Source organism: Nylanderia fulva, unplaced genomic scaffold (genome assembly GCF_048542155.1).
Source record: "Nylanderia fulva isolate GAGA-0341 unplaced genomic scaffold, ASM4854215v1 Scaffold16, whole genome shotgun sequence".
Taxonomy (NCBI): Eukaryota; Metazoa; Arthropoda; class Insecta; order Hymenoptera; family Formicidae; genus Nylanderia; species Nylanderia fulva.
Genome location: NW_028189835.1, coordinates 2,615,193 through 2,637,731, shown reverse-complemented (window position 1 = coordinate 2,637,731; position 22,539 = coordinate 2,615,193). Strand labels below are relative to the sequence as shown.

The following is a 22,539-nucleotide window of genomic DNA, read 5'->3' as shown; positions in this document are numbered from 1 at the left end:
CTCTTTGACGCTTTCACAACACCTACAGCTGATCCCTCGCTTCGTGAGAGGAGGTGAAAAAATTCGCGCTCGAATTTACTAAATAAATTTACATGCGTAATTAGTAATTAGAGATTAATGAAATGTGCTATATATAAAAATGGATCATTTGATACTTTCATTCTTCAATTCAATTGCATGTCGAAGCTGTATTAGAAACCATGTATGAGAAATCCGGTCTCTATTTCGAATAATGCGAGTATCGAACTATATAATCAGATTATCGCGAGATGATTGTATTAGCGTGTGTACGTACAAGCTTATATATATATATATATATATATATATATATATATATATATAAATATGTGCGTATCATAACGATCTGACATGAAAACACGCGGATGCGGCTTCCGCAGTAAACTCGACGCAATAAGAGGCTACGCAGAACGAAGCCGGGATAGACGTATCGTCGACGGAGAGGATGTTGTACAACACCATCGGCGGAATCAATAAACCCGTCCTAGTCGTATCTCGGAACGAGGAGTAGAAAGGAAATGGGACGCGGCCGGTCAACCGGGGAAGCGGCAGGTGGAGAGACGAAGGAAGAGAGAGTGGGACGAGATAGTGAATGAAGAGAAGAGGACTGCAAGGAAGGGTATAATATGAATAGAGGTGTCGCGGATACGTGGGCGTGCGTTGGCTGAACGAGGAGGTCGGAGGTCGAAATTTTATGCTCCTGGAGGAAAAGAAAAACAGAGAGAGAGAGAGAGGACGGACGGAGATTATGAAACATGATTCGAGAGCATGATCCAGAATGGAAGAGGAGGGATAGGAAAAATAGCAGGTGGAATTGGCGAAACGGGAAAATATGTGCGCGCGCGCGTGGGCGCTCGACGAGGCAGAGGGAGGATGATTCTGAGGGAAGCAGTCCAGGGAGAGGGAGAGGACGCACGCCGAGGGAGAAGCTGAAGAAGGGATAGGGAAGATAGGCCGGAACTCTTTAGACGTCCACGGACCTGCCCGCGAGCCTCGTTCCCTCCCTTTAAGTTTCTCGCACGTTTTTTTCGCGCTCTATCATTTCTCTCTCTCTCTCTCTCTCTCTCTCTCTTTCCCGTTAGTTAGACCTCACCTTCTCCGTGCGGAGAGAATCCCCCGTAGCGAGGATCGCCCTACTCCAGGATGGCACACGCCGCCTCCGATGATATCAACGAGAAGAGCTACATCCTGGACGCGAGAAAGAATTTCGAGGACGTGAGTAAACTTCATTTTCACGCGAGATGTCTAGACCTCGTTCGGATGTGGTCTGCCACGTCGCCCGACTTTCGCTTCCGTGGAAACTATCGCAAAAAGAGCGACGGACGATTAAACGCACTGCAGGGAAAACAATATATCAATTTCAGGCTCTACTTCCTTCTTTGGCACGCAAACGCATGTTTGACAGATATCTCGGTTGCTCTATTAAATATAGATATAGCTGCACCGCATCCTGTCGTTCAATCCTGTACGCTCGTTTTAACGAAAGTCTACGTCGGAGAGTCCTGCATCTTTTTAACGATGTTAAAAAAATATTAAATTGTTACGTTAAAATGGTAAAACAAAGTAGTGAGAAAGTTATACAGCCGGCTCTTACCTCTTGCATCTACGACTTTCTCTACTCTGTCGATTTCATTGCGCTCTCTTATTGTTAAATTCGCGATTAAGCGCGGAGAGATCTTCGTTGTTTCACAATTCGCCTGATTTTTTTAATACCGCGATTTAATCGCGCAAACTGAACAAATGAAACGAAACAAAAAAAAACAATTATGAGTCTTCTATGAATGTGAATTTGATATTTGCAAGAGATTAGCACTTTAATTAAAGTTTTTGTCGGCGCGTCGAGAATAGAGAGGAGACATTCTTCTTCTCTCTCTCTCTTGACGATTCAATTTACCGTGAGAAATTTCCGCGATGACATTTCGTTCAATATCACAACTCATTTCAACTGTGATTTTCTCCGCAGGCTTCTCTGACGTCTCCCTTCTCATTATACAAATTTCTTGTGAATAGAGTGTTATCGTATCGGTCTATCTGAAACTGTCAATATCAGGATACTTATATGGGTGCACCCCATATATACCAATAAGTGTGTGCTGAACAAAGTAAAAGTACGAGCAAGATATAAGAAATCGCGCTTTAAATCGTTAAAAAATCGAATATTATATATTTTATACTCATTTATAGACTTAGGATATTTGTTACTTTTTTCATGTTCTACAAGAATATTAATAATGTGAACAAATTATGTTTTCAATTAATTAATATTAGTTGAAGATATTATAAATTTTTTTACATTATCAATGTGTGCCCTCGTAGAACGTGCAAAAAGTATTAAATATGCAATTTGCATATAATTTGAAGTCTACTTATTTACAATATTATAATATTTTTCGCAACTATCAGTTGACTTGTTCCGAAAATTCTCTTCGACAGGGCGGTAGTATTGCATCTGAAGAGTCCTATGATGACATGAGGCGATTAGTCGGGGTAAGAGAAACTACATAATTTCACACTCCAATTTTTTTCATCTCATTTACTAAGATCACAGTTAATTAAGCCTCGCGTTCTCTCCTGAACGTCGCGCTATAATTTGTATTCGCTCTCATTGTGACTCATCACGCGATACAGTTCAGAGATTAACAGAAATTTCCACCGATCGACGTTTATTATTATTGACGTTCCAATAGATAGTCGACCGGCGAACGATGCACTTTCGATATTTGTCAATTTGTAGGATCATTGACCCCTATTACAAGACAGCACAACTTATCTACGCTATCGTACTCGGTTTTTTTCTCGCTTTTTTTAAGAGAATAAATATCGTTCCAAATTATTCCGCTAGTTAGGAATTATTTAGCTTGTATCTATGAGAGAAAAAGGGGTATAGTTTATAACAACCCGCGGCGCTTGACATATACGTATATAATACATATATAAATATATAGCTACACTTCGAAATGCCTTTTCGCGCTCGTATCATTAATATTCATCAGTCAGAAAATATAGGAACGTTATTATCGCCGAATATTCACGAGCGCCGCGCGAATATACGTGATATATGTTCTACCTAATTAACGTTGCACTGCATATACATCTATATTATAATATTCTCACGCTTAAATTATCGTAAACTATGCTATGATAATATCGACACGTGTCTGCGCAGGAGGAGGAGGAGGAGGAATCCGGTAAATTTAACAGCCTTCCGCTAGCCAGCTTCAACTTCATCAATTCCATCATCGGCAGCGGCGTGATCGGTAATAAATGAGCACCGAGTATATCCTGATCTGAAATTTATATCAAATATTTTATATTCATCCCTAACAGCGCAACATATCCGGAAGACGTTCAAAGGATATCCAGAAGACATCCGAACATTCTCTGGATGTCCTCTGAACATCTTTTGGATTTGTGTACTGTTAGGGATATTTCAGAAGAAAATAAAATAGAAGAACAGAGATTGAAATTTTGTTGTAAAATATCCCAGGTAGCAAACATATGTCATTTTGACGTCGAATAACGTCATTAAACGTCAAAATGACCTTATTTTGACGTTTAACGACGTCAGTTTGCTACTTAGAATTCGCGAAGCTTATCTTAGCTGCGTTTCTGAAAGTCAATGCGAATTTTTGTAGGTATACCATACGCTCTGCACCAGGCTGGCTTCGGTCTCGGCATCGTCCTGTTGATTCTGGTGGCAGTGTTGACCGACTACTCGTTGATTCTGATGGTGCGAAGCGGACACATCTGCGGCGAGATGAGTTATCAGGGTCTGATGCGAGCTAGCTTCGGTCGCACCGGATTCTATATCCTCACGGCATTGCAGTTCTTCTATCCCTTCATAGGTATGCCCAGCGACGTATTCTATTCCAGATGTGCTTCTTCCACTCTTATCGGTTTTTAACCGCTGCTATGGTGATTGCAGCTATGGTATCGTACAACGTCGTCGTCGGCGACACGGTCACGAAAGTCCTGATAAGGGTGACGGGGATAAACGAGACGAGCATCCTCGCGCATCGACAGGTCGTCATTCTTCTGGCGACCCTCGGCATCACCATCCCGCTCTGCTTATACAGAAACGTCGCGCGATTAGCGAAAATTTCCTTTCTCTCTCTGGTCTGCGTCGGATTCATCCTCCTCGCTATCTTCATCAGGATGGACACCATGTCCGCCATAGTGTAAGCGTGAGAGTAGTTTTCACTTGCCGAAAATGTAAAGGCGCGATTCCTCTCTCGTTGTAGAATCGCTGTATCCCGTTTATCATATATCCAGGCGTGATTGATTTGCAGTCCGAGTCAGAGCGACAGCTGGAGATTCGCCAATTTCCCGGGGGTCGTTCCGTCCGTGGGTATAATGGCGTTCGCCTTCATGTGCCACCACAACACCTTCCTAATTTACGGCTCGATCGAGCGAGCGACCCAACAAAAGTGGGACGTGGTGACGCATTGGTCCCTCTTCACGTCCTTCTTGATCGCCGCGATCTTCGGAGTCGTCGGCTACGCCACCTTTACCTCGTACGTACAGGGCGATCTTATGGAAAACTACTGCTGGGACGACGACCTGATGAACTTTGCCAGAGTCATGTTCAGTGGCACCATCCTGCTCACCTTCCCCATCGAATGCTTCGTTACTCGTGAGGTAAAACTTCTCTCTTCTTCTTCGCACATCTTGTTCCATTCCAGGTAGCAAACTGACGTCACTTTGACATTTAATGAACACAGCATGCATATTCAAAAGACGTTCAGAAGTACCCCGAAGATATCTTTAAGCGATAAGATGGGGTTTTTTGGTCCGATGAACTAAAAATTGCGCCAAAATATGACATTATTATACATCTCACATGGCTTTTCAGGTGCTCATGACCGCGATCAAGGGCACGGACGAGTTGGAGGGACATGAGGCGTACGTGCCGAATTCGGACCGCAAGTACCTGATACTCACCTTGACGATAGTAACCGCGACGTACCTGATCTCCATGTTGACGGATTGCCTGGGCGTCGTCCTCGAGCTGAACGGTATCCTCGCCGCGGTACCGCTCGCCTACATTCTTCCAGGTCTCTGCTACCTCAAGCTCGAGGAGGGTCCCGTTCTCTCGTCCAAGAAGCTGCCTGCGCTCGGTCTGATGACCGCCGGCATCCTGGCCGCCATCTCGGGCCTCCTGCTGCTGATAATCAACAGCAGCTCCGCCGGCAGCTGCTTCCACGGCAAGATTATGCCGTACTGCGTACTCAGCAACATGACGACGACGACGACGAGGACCCTGCAGTACGTTGACGCGACCACGATGTCCGCCGTTTTCAACACGGAGCTCCTCGCAGTCTAAGTGTAAAAGGAAAAACCTGTTAGTTTAGTCATAAGTCTGCCAAATTTTCGAATGAAAGTATATAGAGCGATTAAGTTCGCGCGTACAAATATATTGTATGTATATTTGCGCAACAATCGCCAGGATGCAATCGGTAATATTCATACACGGATATAAAATATTATAATGATATAGATGAAAAAAATTGTGATCATATACATAATTTTCCATGTGAAAATTATGAAACGCCAGACTTTGTACCAAGCTCCCAGAAAGAGGAGATTATTCAGTTTCGAAGCAGGATTTTATCCGTGAATGAATACACCGTTTAACGCGAGAATTATATATGATTACATTAAATGGAAGATAAAATTGCGCAAAGTATTTACAGAGAGTTTCAAAGAGAGTCCTGATCGACAAATCTTATATTACGAAGGTACTTTATGATGCACTTAATCTTGATGAAACATGGCGAGATTTGGGACACATTTATCAAAAAAATTAAACTTTATTATTTATGTTAATATTTAATTATTTAATTAATTTATTTGTTTCTTCGTATCTCCCAAAAGATTGGGAGATCATGCTTCGAATGCATATTCGCAATACGAAATCAATGCAATACAAAGGATTACAAGCGAGAAATCCAAAAATTGGCAATAGATCGTCCTTTCTGCCATTTGATGAAGTATATACTATAGTCCTCTGAATGTTCATCGTATGCAAATTTATCGAATTTATGATGGAGTAAAAAAATTATAATTTTTCAATATATTTACATAGTCGCGTGCACACAATGAGCTTGTGAGATAAATTTTGCTCGTAAAGAGACACCTGATTATTAATTTTCCGACGCACATTATTAGAGAGAGAGAGACAGAATTTTAACGTACCAATCGATGATTATTATCACACTTTCGAATATTATTATTATACCAATTGATAGACGCGGAAAATAGGATCCTTACGTCTAGTCTTAATTAACATTTCATGAAAGAATATCTTCGTGGTTATATTAATGCGCGAATTATTAAATAATAGTTATCTCGATTTAGATAATTGTGATTAGATAATTAATAGAGAGAAAGAAAGAAAAAGAGGGGGAACGTATAAGTTAAAAATCTCATTATATTTTTAAAAGAATGTTGATCAGATAAACCAGGGGTTTATAAACAAGGATATATATATGTATATGTATATACATATGACACACACATATACATACATCTGTATACACATACATGTATACATATTATATTTGTATTTTTCTCTTGATAAGGGACTAATAATATTGAATGTTGATAGTTGTGAGAGAACGTAAACAAATATTTTAAATGCTCACAAGTGATAATTATATAGTTGACGGCTTGAAAAAATGTATTGTATTATTTCATCTCCGAGAAATTTGCCTTATCTTGCCTAACAATTTATTTTCTTGGAGAAAAGAGAGGAATCATAACGTGTCGTCAATCGATTTTTAATCTTTTACGAGAATCAACCGATGGAATCCTATCTCTTTCGCGTGTATAAACTTTCTGAATACAATCAAATATATTGTTTACAACGTGAGTGAAATTGAAAGACTATGGAAAAACATAAAAACGATCGCGTATAAAATCTTCCGCTCGTACAATCATCGTTTAGACATTCTTTATTCATATTCTTGCTTGCAAAATTTCATTGAATCAAGATTCTACGGAAGATCGTGGAATATTTGCGTTTTTATAGCTTACAATTAGAGAAAAAAAGGGAGGAAAATAGAGAGAGAGTTGAAGTATCTATAATCAAAATAAAATCACACAAAGCCACAGTGAAAACGACACAATCACGAGGCGAAAGTAAGCTTCCGCTTCCTATAAATGACGCTTTACAAGAACTCACACAGATCAAAGACCACATGTAAGAGGAAAGTATTTACCGCATACTATAGGATTTAAGAATCAAACATGTTTACCTGTTTAGGAATATATTTGATGAATCTATATGAAGAAAGATTATGGAAAAAAGCCTATTTAGGATAAGACAAAATTATTAAAAAGAGTCTATATATATAAAGTTGATATATATATATATATTAAATATTAAATGAAAGAGGGATATACACCCCTCCCCCGTCCCTTTTGTCTCTCTTCTTCGGACAAAGGCGGAATATATATTATATGTATATTACCCGCCAATGAAAAAATACATAATATAATGTAAAGCGTGTAAAGAGACAAGAGGATATAAAGAGAGATCTGTATTTAAATTATATATATATATATATATATATATATATGTATATATTTAAATTATATATATATATATATATATATATATATATATATATTCATATATATTTATATGTGAATTCGTATGATACGCGTATATACATGCACATACACACGTCGTTCCGTGAAACGTTTGTAAGACAAATTATATGCCTCGTTGTGAGTGACAAGACGTGTTTTACGTATTATTACGCTTTAAGTAATCATTATATATGCATGTATGTGTGCGCGATGCATTCTTTGTACATTCTATGTATGTATACGTGTTTGGATAATTTTTAATCGTGGCGAAATAGGTGGAGCATGAGAGAGATGTGAATTTTATAAAACTTCTTCCGCCGTTCTTAAAATTTCGCGCTCGCTTTCAAGTTCTTCCTGTGTCGATCTCTGTCTTTTCAATGTTCGCTCGCACGTTTGACTTAAGAGTTCGATAAATAATTATATGGTTGTGAGCTTTTACGGTATACACTCGCCGCATATAGTAACATTAAAATTATCTTTATTGATTTAGATACTAAAGCAAGCGCGACTGCGTGTGAATGGATATGAGTGCATGTGCAATATGAATATACCTATATATTTATACGTATCATTTTTATAATATATTTCAAAGACGAGAGGACTCCAACTTCTCTATTTTTTTCGCTCGATTACCTCGTAATATTATCTTAAAAATATCCATAAAAGGTTTCCACCTTTAAAAATATTTCAAAATATAGAAGTGATCGAAGTGTCAAAGAATTTTTTACGGATATATTTATTGTTATTTTAATAATTGCTAAAAAAAGAGTTCGATTGTGCAATTAAAGATTAATGTTATTATTTTTTGCATTGCAAAAGATATAATATATAAAGTTAGTATCGAAAAAATGTTTCAAGTATCAATATTTGATATGCGAGAGAGAAAAAGAGAAAGAGGAGGAAAATTTATTACAGACTTATGCAATCTCTTAACATTCGTAAATGCATTATTAATGACTATTTGCTGACGTTGAGTGAACTTTACACGCGGAGCAATCGTTAAAGATCGAGCGTAACATAAGAGTGTAATTTATTTATGTATGCAATATTAGTTCTACTCTATGTATGAGATAGTATATATGCGTATGTGTGTGTGTGTGATTTCATCACTGACTTAATATTTTTTGACGCGCAATCTTTGTTTCAACCTCATGTCATGTTTCCGGGAAACAGATTGAACAAAGTGTTTCGAAATGCAAGACTTACAAAAATGCGCGAAAGTTTCGTCTTTAATTAAATCATGTTTTTTCAAATTCCTTTCCACGCGCGTGAAAGCATAGAGAATAAATTTGCCGTATGAAGGAAAGTCGCGGGGAAGATCAGATTCAAATCGAATTAACAATTTCGTAAAAAAAAGAAGAAAATGTGCGTGCGTGCGAATGTGTGTATGTGTGTGTAAGAGTCATTATACCTTGTAAATGGCGATCTCGCGTTATTCCATCGTCTCGACGCGGGTCTTCCGACCATATTTATTCTGTGATAGATGATGCACGTGTTTTGCGAGGAATATATATGCGCGCATACCCGCCTATATATAATATATACGACGCTATATATATGATGTTACCTAAAGTATTATTTCGCGGAATAAAGGACAAATTTACGATTATAAACGAAGCAAAAAATCGTTTCCTCTGCGTACGCGTGTGCGCCCTTAAATATTTTCCCCTTTCATCTTTTATTTTCGGGCAACTGCAGCGGCAGCACATCGATTCAAGAATATAATCGGTGCTTTTCTCTCGATCGCGATGATTTATCACAGATTTTACCCGATAACGAGAGAGTAAAAGCGAGTGAAAGTGATTAGAGATATATTCTCGTGCGTTTCACCGCGCTTGAGTTTCCAGAGAAAGCGCCGGAGCCTTCTCCTCCTTCTCGCGATATATATCAAGTCGCCGATTCGATCTTTTGCGCCGAAATGACTGCGAGAGATTCACGAAAATCGCCGGAATAAAAATGACAGACTCACCGCGTTATATGGAATTTCTAGCGCGATCATCATACGATCGAGCGTTATTATTACTGACGTATTGTTACGCGATGACATGACAATAAGAGCGATAAAGCGACGAAAGTGAAAAAATCACCGTGACCTTGTCACAATCTGCGACGGCGCTGTACATACACCTTCTCGTTTCCCGCGCTCTCGATCGATTCGAGATACGAGAGTCGTGACGTCATCGCTTTCACCCCTGGCGCGTAATTCTCTATCTGCTTCAATTCATCGACCTACTTGGTTTCTCTCTCTGACGATCATTCAGTCTCGGTCTAATCATTTTATTAACAGCACAACATATCCAAATGACATTCAGAAGATATTCAGAGGACATCCGCGAAACGTCCGCAGGATTTTTTTCAGTAGGGGGCACAATTAATTTTTTTTCTTAATAAAAAAATTTGTTTATTTTATTTTCATTTTTTAATATTAAATATGCAAATAAATTTTAGTGTTCATTCAAAAGCATGTCTGAATATTTTTTAGACATGTGCTGTTAAATTCCGTTCAGAAGATATCCTCTGAATGTTTTATTATCGTATATATATATATATGTGCTCTAATTAAGGGTTAGGTTGACAGCAAGAGAGAAGAAAAAAGAGAAAAAAAGAAAGGAAAGACTCACGTGAGTCGTCCCCGGGTCGTCAGTCGGCGTCTCGATAATTCGTGAGTAATAAATACTCGGCGACGTGTCACGTCGCGAGCGCCCGCAAGCCGTCCGTCTTCCCGCGCGCGGCGCCGAGCTGTCAGCTGTCAGCTGACAGCTGTCACATTGGCGCGTCGCGCGCAGCTGCGGCGCGTGGACCGCCACCACCGCCGCTGCGGCAACAACAACACAACGGTGGTGGACGACGAGGACGACGGGCAGTCGGTGGTGATAGTGGCGACGGTCGGTGGCGAAGGTTAATCACGGGCGTTCTCTGAAGCGGGAGCTCGACAACTCGCGTCGCGTCGATTAAGGGGTTACGTATACGGGAGGAGTTTAGTTTTAGTTTAGTACGCGCCGCGTCAACGACCAGAGCGGCCATGCTGCGAGTCTAGGAGAAGAATCGAGCAGTGCATCTGTGTATATCTTCGTTGTGCGTCGTCCTCTCGTCAACGTCATCCTCGTCGTTCCTCGAAGTCATGGAAAGCGAGACCTACAGCCCGGGCGGCCTGGCCAGGTTGTCGACGTTGCTGGGCGCCCAGGAGGCCGCGCTGCGTCTCCTCGTCTCCATTTTATTGGGTAAATATATATATATATATATATATATATATACACATATATATATCCGTTCTTCTGCTTCCCTCTTTCTTTTTTTTCTCTTCCCTTTCGGAAATTCTATACACCCGGGAAAATCGATCCGAGTTCATTCATAAAACTTCGTTCTGTGGCTCGATCACCGGCGTGTGCTTCTTCCCTTTATCCCCTCCTTTTCTCCGGTATATCTGGCTTACTAGGGATTCCCTTCCGGTTGGAAAGGAGGGGGGTCACCCTCCGCGCGACGATGCTTGTATACGTGTCTGGCGCATACATTAGTAATGATAATCTATATAAACGTGGCGTTTTGCTGAAGGTTACTCACATCTATAATCGTTGTACTCTATATGTATTATGTACGGTTTTTTTTCTCATTTTGCGCGTATCGCGCTATAAAGACTTGGGCCTTGGACGACGATGCCAGGAAAATCGTCCCAATAATATATTATTCATATGCGTATATATGTGTATGAGTACGAAAATACTCGTAATTACCTAATTAATTCCGTACACACTCGTCAATTGACAGCTGCTAAGTTTTTGCTCAACAACGCGTGCGATTACACATTTATATATATTCACTGCTCCAGCTGTAAACACAAAGCGTGTACTCTGTGTACACACACAATTAAAGTGTGTGGGAGCAAAAAGCGTGCGTGTACTTGTTTGTTTGCCTTACGTAAGAGCCTCGTAGTTAGCAATATTTCACTGTCAACGAACAGGTGCAAAATCTATTTCGCGATAAAGCTGATAAAATCCGATATAAATTCATCTCTCTGTCTTTATAATGGAATTTTGTTCTATATATGTATAAGGACGCGCTTTGTACGGATAAATTACTATTTAAATTTAATACAGACAGATTTAATGACAGTTTAATCATAGATTTTCGATTTGCTTTTAATATGAAATTCTGAAGTATATTATTTGCATGTAAATTACTCTCGCGTTTATTGCGTTCTTTTGATATTTTATCTCGTAAAAAATTGAAAAAGCTAGTTATCTTATATGTTTTATGATTAATAATCAGTGTAGAGAAACTCATGATTTTGTGTTAATTACTTTAAAATTTTACGCTAATGAAACCTGATTGTATCTTAATCTCTTTTTTTCTCTCTCTTTCATGAGATTAATTCTAAATTATTTTGATGATTGTTGCTATTCCTATATGATAATATTTTGTATTTTGCTTCATAACAAAAAAATATATTTTATCATATGCATACATTATAAATTATAAGCGTGTTTTTGTATGACTTATTATTCATATAGTTGAACTTTTTATTCTTAATTAGAATCAATAAATTTTTGCAAACGAAAAAACATGAAGATGGAAACATAAATTATTTATCAAAATAATTAACTTTGAATTATAAATATCTATAATTATAAATATAATAATATTATTATAAATAATAGTAATAAAATTTTAATAAATATATAATAATATTATAATAAATTATAATAATATGATCAATTATAAAAATAATATGAGAATAAAAAATTAATTATTTAAAAAATTAGAAAGCTAAAAAAATATATGAGATAATAAAAAAATTCTGCTTTCAGGATTTCCGGTTGCTCTCCTTCACAGATACACGCTCTACGGAAAGGATCCCATTCGTCAGCACTTATTTTTCATAGCGTGCGGTCTCTCAATTGGATACTGGAATTACGGTAATTCTCTCTCGAACTGAATATCTCAATTTACGAAGAATAAAAAAAAGCGGCGGCGCGTGCGTGCGTTCGTCTATTTTTTATAACGGAAATGTAACTTTCATTGTACATATATACTTATTTCCTCTCTCTTTTCGCAGATTGGAACATACTTCATTCATCAACGGCGGTATGTGGGACGTATCTGATCTTGACGATGCTCGGCAGTACCGGATTATTCGTTATCGTGACGTTTCTCTTCAACATGTCATATTTACTTTATGGTAAAGCAATGTAAACTTTAGACACAAGCGTCGTTCCAGCCAACGTTAAGAGTCTAATTATGCTTACGAAGTAAAAAATTAAACCGGTTTACGAATGCATCCACATATATCTATACTTAGATAACCGAGCTATTTATATTTACCTAACTCTTGAGCTATCTATCGAACGCGGTAGACACAATATCAACGTTTAACTAAAATAACGTTGAGTACGTGATTCAAGGTTTTTCTGAACAATTATCTCGCTAGTTAAACGATAAATGTTTCTTTTATGCGTTTTTTATTGTCGTATTGCGATGATACCTTGGACTGTTTGAAAAACACATCTTATATAAAAAATTCATTTTTTTGATTTGTCGCGTAATCATTTATTGAAATATTGTGTACTCTTGATGTACGTGAATGGTTTTGCGTAAATGGGTTTTTTTTCGAACGTTACAAAAAATTTGAACGAGAAATTTTATTTTTTTTCAAGGCTATTACACAACCAGCACCCAGGATTATGACATAAAATGGACAATGCCGCAATGCGTGCTGACCCTTAGGTTAATAGGACTTGCATTTAATTTATGGGATGGTAAAAAACCTGATGTACGAACTATTTCTTTTGAATAATTCCCAAGTAGCAAACTGACGTCATGAAACGTCAAAATGAGATCAGTTTGCTACTTGGCTGTTATCTTACGCGGGCGTGTAACGCAATTAATGGGACGAATATATTGCAGAAGGAGCTGTCCAGTAGCCAGAAAGAGGTGGCCTTGAAGGAACGACCGTCGCTACTGGAAATCGCAGCGTATGCTTATTTCCCAGGTGCCTTCCTTATCGGGCCGCAATTCAGTATGCGACGATACCTGGATTACGTCAGTGGCAGATTTTCCGAGCGCGTGCGTTGAATTTTAATGAAAACGATACGGCAATTATCTCTCGAATAATAAGTAACGCTCTCTCTTGTATTTTAGGATCCCGTGACCGGCGCCGTCAAGCTGCCAGATTGTGTGTCGGCCGGACTGCTGCGAGCCTTCGTCGGATTTATATACGTGGCGATATTCCAGATCGGGACGGTCTACGTTTCCGATCAGTATCTCTTCGAGCCGTCATTCCAGAAATTGAATCTGATAAAAAAATGTTTGCTCATCGGCCTGTGGGGCCGGATCAATCTCTACAAATACGTCAGCGTCTGGTTAATCACAGAAGGGGTACGTGACTTTTGCGCTTGCATCTTTCCTGTTGACATAATTGTCTGTAACATATACGTGTGTCTTAACGTTATATTCGTGATTTCAGGTGTGCATTACTTTCGGTCTGACTCACAATGGAAAAGACTCCCAGGGCCACGTGAAATGGGACGGCTGCGCGAACGTTAAACTGCGAATGTTTGAAACCTGCACGCAATTCAATCATTATATCCTCTCGTTTAATATAAACACCAATCATTGGTGCGCGGAGTACATCTACAAGAGGCTAAGGTTCCTGGGTTCAAAGATATACAGCCAAATAATAACGTTGTTCTTCCTCGCTCTCTGGCATGGTTTTCACTCCGGATACTATCACTGTTTCTTCATGGAATTTGTCATCATGTACTTTGAACGAAAGGTAAGTATGTGAGCTCATTGAAATTCAATTCGAGTATTTATTTGGCTTTACTGACTCACTTCCCGTTTTCTTTCTCTCTCTTTCTTCCAGTTCGAACCGATGTTGCAAAACAGCGAGAAGGTGCAGACGTTGCTAAAAACTCGATGGGAAGCACGTATACTCGCTTGGATCTTTCTGAAGCTTTACACTTTCGTTTTCATGGGGTATTGCCTCATATCGTTCGTACTTCTTTCGTATTCACGATATAATCAAGTCTACGCAAGTATTTATTATTGCGGACACGTGTTCTTCCTCTTCTCTGCGTTACTCGCGCCGTATATTAAACGATTGATCTGCGAAAGGAACGAGCGCGAACGATCGCACCAAGAATAAGATCCCACAATCTCGCTCGCTTCCGATTCTCTTATTCTTGTTGTCGCGAATTGAAATATCCGAGTGAAAGCACTGGATGAACGCTGGTGTACTAGTTATACTAGTCTTCAAATTTTAAAAAAAGAATGTGATAGTGCATATCCAACCGAAAATAGGATATTATATATACATATATATATAGAGCACACATTATCATCACTATCGCCTTTCACAATACTTGAGAATTCTCTAAAACATAAATGCCGAATTTCTCCGTCACTTGACTATCTCGATAATCAAGTTTTACAAGCAACAAATTTCCTTCAGTAGTAATCCTGTAATGATCGTTTGAACGAAATAGTACGATAGTGTTGGAATGTTAATCCTGTATAAATGAAAATGATACTGCTAAGGAAGTTTCCATTTACAAATGAACGAGTTAACTTTAGACAAAGATTCCGCTGGTCGGGAATTTTGTGGATCTCTGTTATTTCGAAATTTGTAACTTCTTAACCTTATACAACACACAAATTTTGAAAGTCCCAATAATAATTCTAGATATTTTAGTATTGTTTTCATGCAACAATATATATGTGTTCTCGTATCTTCAATCTTGTACGTAGCGTATTCGATTGATGAAAAGTTTTGCTCACTTGTAAATATTTCATCGATAATCATCCGCGGAGATATTGCAATTAAGAAAGAAAAAATACATCGTTCTACATCCTTTTAATAATAAGAACGATTACAATCGTAATTGCGGTGTCGAGTGTCAATATTCCTGAAAGACTCGAAGGAGAAAGCAATTTATGTATTTAGATATTGCAATAAGAACGTCCACTCGTGAAAAGATAGATTGCGTCGCAAAGGATATCAGAGGGGATATAATACCGTAATTTTGTAAGTGCGAAAGTAGCTATGTAACACGCAGAAGAAAAAAAACGACGTAGATCAGTAATCTTCGGATACGCGTTCCTCATCTGGTGCGCGCGATTGAAATATCTATTTTACCGTAGTGCTGCATTATATCAATACCAATTTGAAAATACAATTTAACTGCGATTTTCGCTGTAGAGATGTAAATACACACACACATACATACAAGGATGATAGATTAAAATTGACTCTAGTCGAGTATGTATAGGGTACATACCTTGCAGTACACGTGTTTCTTTAGATCAATATAAAGTAAGGATTGAGAAGCGATTTTCGATCTAATGTATTCGCAGTTATTTTTTTAGATAAAAATCTAACAACGATCTACCTATCTATATCCATGTTGCGATAGCCCTGCGGCTCTCATTACGCACATATAGCCCTTACCATCGAAATTTAAAAATATAGAGTTACCAATATCCAATATTTATATATATACACACACATATGTATATGTACATATATATATATATATATATATATATATATATATATATATATGAATGGAAAGTGCCCGGATACGATGATATATCTTGCGCGATCGCTCGATCTTGCATCGTTCGTACTTAGAAGCGATCAAATTATAGATCGACGACAAATAATTCGTAGTATATTTCGCCTAACAGTCTCTTAATTTATCGATCAAAGATGTTTCTGAGATAGTCGCGCGTACAGGTTTACACAGAGTTTTAGATACTTGGTTTGAAAATAAAAAGAAATTATATATAATATATATATATAAAATATTATATATATATATATATATAATACATATATTATATTATATATATATATATAATTATATTATATATATATATATATATATTATATTATATATATATATATATATTATATTATATAATATATATTATATATATTATATATAGGACGCATAGCAGTCAGAAATTGTATACACGTTTGACGATAGCGTTTATTAGAATTGAAACTAATAGAAAACAATTTAAAACTGACTTTCTCAATACAAGATCCTCATCTAGTTAATAAGCGCGATATCGCATTAATTTTGACAGTATTATATAAGAATCTGATACTTGCTGCTGATACTTAACGCTTAAATACGAAACTCTAAGCACACTCTGTTGCATATTTTTGCGAATATCTTATCTGGGAATTTTATATTTGTTTTTTGTTTTGTGTGAAGATTCCTTTATCGTTATGGCAAATTGTCGCGAATTTAGTCAATAATTTTGCGAGCGACATACACATTCCCGAATGATTTTCGAGATGCACTTGCAATATTGTTCAAAATAAAAGAAAAGAAGAAAGTAGTTAGCGGGATAGGATTTGCGAGTGCGATCTACATCTATTGACTATGTTTTGATTCTGTACTGTATCATTAAGAGAAGCTTGACGTGGATTGTAAGAGACAAAGGATAAGAAGAGAGAAAGGCGTTACGCACGAGGTGATTACATGTAATAATACTGACAATGAAAGTTGATATAAAAAATGTATATTTACGATTATTTTCTTAAAAGATACGAAAGAAACATCGACGTCTCGTATATACTAGTATATGAAATGATTTGTCTTGCATCTCTCTTTTTAAGAGAAGAAGAGAGACACGAGCTCTCTTTTTCTCTCGATCATATTCGATACTCGGCCAGTTATATTATCAGAGAATCACGTATATATACAGATATCTATATGTGCGTGCGAGTAAAAAACGCAACACGAAGACGCCCGCCTCTTAAGCATCTTTTAAAAAACACACAATGCGATCTATCTTACGAGATACACAGACGATATATATATACATCTCCTACAGTTATTAAGATCCAAGTGTATCCGGATATCCGGATTCACGGCCGCGTCATTGTGAGAAGTAAAAATGTGATCGAGAATAGAGAAACCACCTCCGAGAGTCGAAGGCGGCCGAGTTTTTTGAAGATTCTCGATTAATTCTTCACGACAAATTTAATACGGCCCACTGGGACCCGGATGCGGTGCTCCATAACTGTCGATAGGTTGTCCAGGTTGTTGTCCGGGTGGACCGTATTCGCCGCCCCCTGTTTCCTTCTGTAATGCGTAAAAATAAAAAAATATGTAAAGGGATAAAAAAGAGAAAGAGACGGAGGGTGAAAGACTAAACGATATATGTATATGTACACGCGTAAAATATTTTTTCTACTCGTAGATCCTCGTGACCTTTTCCGCGATTGCAATTTGAATAGAATTCGGTGAATAGTTTCTCTCGCGTAATTTAAATCTCATCGGTACATGTAGCTCGAAGCAATTTAAAAGCCAAGACAGAGAGAGAGAGAGAGAGAGAAAAAGAGATCTCCCTCTCGGTAGCTGATTGATGCTGTAAAAAAATATTCCTCGGTCGATTCACTTCGCTAAGCGGAATGCGTAATAATATAATTAGATATTTTCTTTGCCAACAAAGAACTCTCGGTGCAGCCGATGAGCATGCGCGGTATAATTATAATAGTTGCATCTCTCTGAGATTTTGTTCTAGAAATTTTCAACGAGTATCATTATAACTGAAAGAGAGGAGAAACTTTCCACAATTATTCAAATCGCCAATATGGCAATTACCTTGACAATTTTTTACACGTCGATGAATGATTCGCGATCGGATTAACTATAAGCGTTAAATACTCGCTAAAATATATGACGTGTGGATATCATATAGCTTCTATATAACGTCTACACAAAAATATAAAAATTACGTCGCCTCGTTCGTTTTATCATTCAAATGAGCAATTTACATTCCGTGAGCGAGGCGCCACACTTTTCTCTTTCGTTATTGGGACATTCCGAGGAATCCGCGGAGATATGTTCGAGACTCGATAGAAGACTCGCTTTAATAACGCTTTATTTATTATTAAATATATATTTAATTAATTTAATATATTAAAATATTTAATATTTAATTTAAAATAAATTTTATATATTTAATATATTAAAATATTTAAAATATTAAATATTTAATATATATTATATATATATTTAATATATTAAATATTTAATATATGTATATTATATATACTTAATATATTAAATATTTAATATATACATATATATATTAAAAATAAAATGTGCAATATTTTCAGTCGTTTAAAAAATTACATAATAAATTGTTTTCTGCTCCCCTTCCAGAGGAAGTTATACAATAAACGCGGAAAAATGCAACCGCGAATTACGCGTAGAGAGAAGAAAAAAAAAGTAACATTACCTGAGTCTTATAGCGGATGAAGTAGACCTCGGGCTTGCTGGGCTGCGTTGGCGCCTGCGTCGGAAGTATGACGTCGGGCGCCTCTTCCGGCTTCTTGACGAGCACGTAGATCAACGTCTTCTCCTCGTCCGGCTGCGGCAGCGGCGGCAATTGCGGCGCGGTCGGCGTAGGCGGCGTCGGCGCCTTGATGAAGACGATCTTGTAGTGCTTCTGCGGCGGCTGCGGCAACGGCACGTGCTTCGGCGCCTTGTACTCGGGCGCTTCCGGTGGCGGCACGTGGACGTACACGTGCTTGTGGATCACCGGATTCTGCTGCGGCGGTCCATAACGGTCCGCGGGTGGCCCGTAGCTTCCGGACACGCCACCGCCACCACCCCCACCGGAGGGTGGAAAGTACGAGCTCACCGGCGGCTCCGGCGCCGGTTTCGCGAGCACCAGCGCGATCGACGAGCAGACGACCACGAAAATCGTACCCTAAAAAAATATCAATATATATTCGACATCATTTATTGTTTCATTAAATAGTATAATTAATCGTTTATTAATTTTATATAGTGGGATATTAATTTGTTACGCGAGTTATCGCGAAGCGTAATATGATGAATTATTAATAATTGTTAATTAGGTATTTATTACATATTGTTATATATTTATTATAATTGTTAATTATATAACTCTTATGTACAGGATGTTTCTAAAATTTTTGTTGAAAATTAAGGGATATCTCATACCTCACGAAAATGAGAGGTAAAAATTAGGTTTTTAATATTTGGACAAGTTAAAAAGATGAAATTTGATGAATATTTTTTATTAGTAAAAAGAATATTTAATTTTTTTTTTAATCTTTCCGCATCGTTCTAAGGGGATGAAACTAACAACCCTTATCCAATTTTTTATTAGAACTTTTTAACGGACCGGAATGCGATCATGTAAAAATATGCGTTATAGAAAGCTTGATTTCTTTAGAAACTTTTTGATTTGTTTTTCGTAAAATCCACAATTTAAAAAAAAAAAAAAACTTATTCTTCAGGGAAGGATATATAAAAGTATATGTATATATAAAAAATCCCCTTAATTTTCGACAAAGAATCATCTCTTAAAATTTGTCGCACTTATTTCAAAATACCCTGTATATATCTATATATAATTTGTGTTAAATGCATTAATTTATTAAATAATTATTAATAAACAGTTTATTAATAATTTATCATATTAGCGAATGTATTATATGCTTTTTGACTCGCGTATAATGTAAGATATGTATATATACTAAATAGTATGTAACGTGTATGTACATATATATACATATATAATGTGTGTACGTATAAATTATCGTCCGTGAATGGGTGAAATATGTGCGCGCGAAACCATGTCGTTTGTTAGGGGACTAATTTGCAATGGATATTTCTTCATTCGCGCGATCCATCACTATATCAACGATTCATCCGCAAACCGCGACTTGTCGCGCGATGACTTTTGACTCCCGAGGAATCGCGTAATCATTGTACAACATATTTCTCGATAAAGGATGAGATTTCTCGAAATTGCGCGATACTTTCTCGCGTAATCGAATGTAAGAAACTCATTAGCGAGTTGAATACATTTTTCAAGGAGCCGATTTCGCGCGCAAATCGGTTCCTTCGAGGTTCCTGGCTTCTCGCCGCGGTCATGTCAGATTGTGACGTCAGAGGCGAGAAAATACACGCTGAAAATTCCTGCGTGCCATTTTGACGTGAAAAGATATGTTTTAATGATAACGACACTACAAATCTCTTTGGCACACTTGCAAAATAGTCTGAAAATTAATTTTTTCCCTTGACAGTCAATCAACAACCGTAAAATGATCGTGATCTTAGGACTTTCTCATGTGCAAAGACCAGTCATTTTACAGCTGTGATTCATTATAAAGGGAGAAAAAGATAGTTTTCGGACTATTTTAAAAATACGCTAAAGTACTGTTTCATCGAAATACATATCCTTTTACATAAAAATGACGCGCGAGAATTTTTCTCGTCTCTGACGTCACAATTCCAACATGATCAGCGAGGAACCAGTTCAATCTCTCTTATCTTTTCACCGTGGGGGAACGTGTGGGAGAGCGTTACGATCTTAGAATAGCATTTTCCATTCCCACATTTCCCGGTCGAGGCATGTATATATATTATCGCGGAAGAAGCGAAGAAGAGATACGATACGCTCTTCTCTTATGTGTCGCACGTCAATGTACGCGCGATAAAACTCGGGGGGCCTCGCTCGAGCGAAGCTTCCTACTCACTTAACGACCCGCGATCGTTTAATCATGCTTTAGAACGGTCGGCGGTGTCGGGAGAACTTTTGAGAGCAAGGAGCGGAGAGTTGCTTTCGCTATTTTCCTAGGTGGTATAATTATCAAGACCGTGTCGGTGAATAAGCGGGTGAGGAGGAGGCGGGAGGATCCCCTTTTACTTTTACACTGTGGTTGCGAATCCGCGGGATTCATATATATATATACACTTGATGCGCTTTTTCTCTCTCTCTCGGGAAAAACGCACCAGGTCACTTTCCATCGCCTAAAAGAAAGAAAGAAAAAAAAAGAAAAAAGAAGCAGACGCCCGGTCACTGGAACCGATGATGTAAACGCGCGAGTAGATCTGTATTACTCGAGACACGAGTAGAAAGCGAATGTCTTTCGAAGATAATGTTTTAATGCGTAAATTTGTCGATCCCTTTTTTTATCGACGCGGTAAAAAAAATTGTAAACATATCAGAAAGAGAGAGGAAAAAATGCAAGAGATGGGAATGTATCGGCGCGATTTCGCAAGGACGAACCGAAAGTTACTCTCGTTAAATGCACCTGGTCACTCGATTACTCGGTAAGAGGATTGCGCCAATCAAACTTTAAACTTATATTATATAGCAACCGGTTTCGAGTGTTCCCTAAGAGAGACGTATTTGTTTAATCTTCGAAGAGTGCGCTTCGAATATATAAATATAATATGTGATGGTTCTGACTCGATCAAATTATACCCTCGTTCTCGCAGATAAATATTACGTAGCCGTCGTAAAATATACCTTTTTTATCACATGATCGACGTGAGCAGTCGTAAAAGTAACATGCGTGCATTATGTAGCGTGAAATTTATAATATTATCTTTTATTGCGCTCTTAATCCCTAACATCAGAGGCTACCCAGGGATGCTATTGCGATTGCGTTTTTTTTCAGTATATCATCTCGCGTTTTAAAGAATATTATAGATATGATCGACGAGAAAAATGTCAATCTAATTTTATTTCTCGAGAGTGATTCGTTTCCTTAACTTATTCAGAGGATGTTTGGATGTCCTTTGGATGTCTTTGGATATGCGTACCGTTAGGGAAACGAGAAACGAATCACTTTCGAGAAATAAAATTAGATTAAAATTCTTCTCGACGATCTACATATTTATAATATTTCTTAAAACGCGAGATGATATCGAAAAAAAAAAACGCAATAGCATCCCTCGGCGACCCCCCAAAGCTTAGTATCGAGTAATAATTAAAGTTGATCGCGTTTACTTACTGCGGCGGTCCGCATTTCTCCCAAGTGTGTATTCGGATATAATATTCAGGTGGTAACTCCCGAAATGTGAGGCACGTAGAAAAAGAGGAACGTGTCGAGAGCGGGCGGCGTTTTCACTTGCGGAGCTTTCACGC

The 22,539-nt window shown here is 37.9% G+C and overlaps 3 protein-coding genes and 1 long non-coding RNA gene across 7 annotated transcripts; 2 read left to right on the top strand and 2 right to left on the bottom strand.

Moving 5' to 3' along the window:
- The first annotated feature begins 348 nt into the window (after positions 1 to 348).
- LOC114940449 (putative sodium-coupled neutral amino acid transporter 11) lies at positions 349 to 9,224 on the top strand. 2 transcript variants are annotated; one of them, XM_029315150.2, is made up of 7 exons: positions 349 to 1,233; positions 2,452 to 2,505; positions 3,185 to 3,275; positions 3,654 to 3,863; positions 3,944 to 4,196; positions 4,308 to 4,656; positions 4,871 to 9,224. In XM_029315150.2, exons 1-7 carry the CDS (start codon positions 1,162 to 1,164, stop codon positions 5,339 to 5,341), a joined length of 1,500 nt encoding a protein of 499 aa, XP_029170983.1. In that variant the 5' UTR covers positions 349 to 1,161; the 3' UTR covers positions 5,342 to 9,224. The 2 variants fall into 2 exon arrangements, with proteins under 2 accessions (XP_029170983.1, XP_029170982.1); XM_029315149.2 differs by lacking the exon at positions 349 to 1,233 and having other exon boundaries at positions 1,241 to 2,505.
- On the bottom strand, positions 2,524 to 11,440 carry LOC114940451 (uncharacterized). 3 transcript variants are annotated; one of them, XR_003821456.2, is made up of 3 exons: positions 11,343 to 11,440; positions 3,660 to 5,337; positions 2,524 to 3,305 (listed from the first exon to the last, which is right to left on the bottom strand). It is a non-coding gene; the product is annotated as an uncharacterized LOC114940451 (long non-coding RNA). The 3 variants fall into 3 exon arrangements; XR_003821455.2 differs by lacking the exon at positions 11,343 to 11,440 and adding an exon at positions 10,233 to 11,297; XR_014924282.1 differs by lacking the exon at positions 11,343 to 11,440 and adding an exon at positions 9,023 to 9,574.
- On the top strand, positions 10,357 to 17,140 carry nes (lysophosphatidylcholine acyltransferase 3 protein nessy). Its single transcript, XM_029315151.2, has 8 exons — positions 10,357 to 10,832; positions 12,417 to 12,524; positions 12,665 to 12,787; positions 13,263 to 13,378; positions 13,513 to 13,671; positions 13,747 to 13,983; positions 14,072 to 14,380; positions 14,471 to 17,140. The coding sequence occupies exons 1-8, from the start codon at positions 10,733 to 10,735 to the stop codon at positions 14,750 to 14,752; spliced, it is 1,434 nt and encodes a 477-aa protein (XP_029170984.2). The 5' UTR covers positions 10,357 to 10,732; the 3' UTR covers positions 14,753 to 17,140.
- LOC114940213 (uncharacterized) lies at positions 17,124 to 22,469 on the bottom strand. The gene is made up of 3 exons (XM_029314747.2): positions 22,406 to 22,469; positions 18,868 to 19,341; positions 17,124 to 17,705 (listed from the first exon to the last, which is right to left on the bottom strand). The coding sequence occupies exons 1-3, from the start codon at positions 22,418 to 22,420 to the stop codon at positions 17,604 to 17,606; spliced, it is 591 nt and encodes a 196-aa protein (XP_029170580.1). The 5' UTR covers positions 22,421 to 22,469; the 3' UTR covers positions 17,124 to 17,603.
- Positions 22,470 to 22,539: the final 70 nt, after the last annotated feature.

Coding starts and splice junctions, on each gene's coding strand:
- LOC114940449 (XM_029315149.2), top strand. CDS start 2,356: ATGCAATTTGCATATAATTTGAAGTCTACTTATTTACAATATTATAAT. Junction 2,506..3,184: donor ACATGAGGCGATTAGTCGGG/GTAAGAGAAACT, acceptor GTGTCTGCGCAG/GAGGAGGAGGAGGAGGAATC. Junction 3,864..3,943: donor GTTCTTCTATCCCTTCATAG/GTATGCCCAGCG, acceptor TGGTGATTGCAG/CTATGGTATCGTACAACGTC.
- nes (XM_029315151.2), top strand. CDS start 10,733: ATGGAAAGCGAGACCTACAGCCCGGGCGGCCTGGCCAGGTTGTCGACG. Junction 13,379..13,512: donor GGGATGGTAAAAAACCTGAT/GTACGAACTATT, acceptor AATATATTGCAG/AAGGAGCTGTCCAGTAGCCA. Junction 14,381..14,470: donor TCATGTACTTTGAACGAAAG/GTAAGTATGTGA, acceptor TCTTTCTTCCAG/TTCGAACCGATGTTGCAAAA.
- LOC114940213 (XM_029314747.2), bottom strand. Junction 17,706..18,867: donor TCATCCGCTATAAGACTCAG/GTAATGTTACTT, acceptor TACGCATTACAG/AAGGAAACAGGGGGCGGCGA.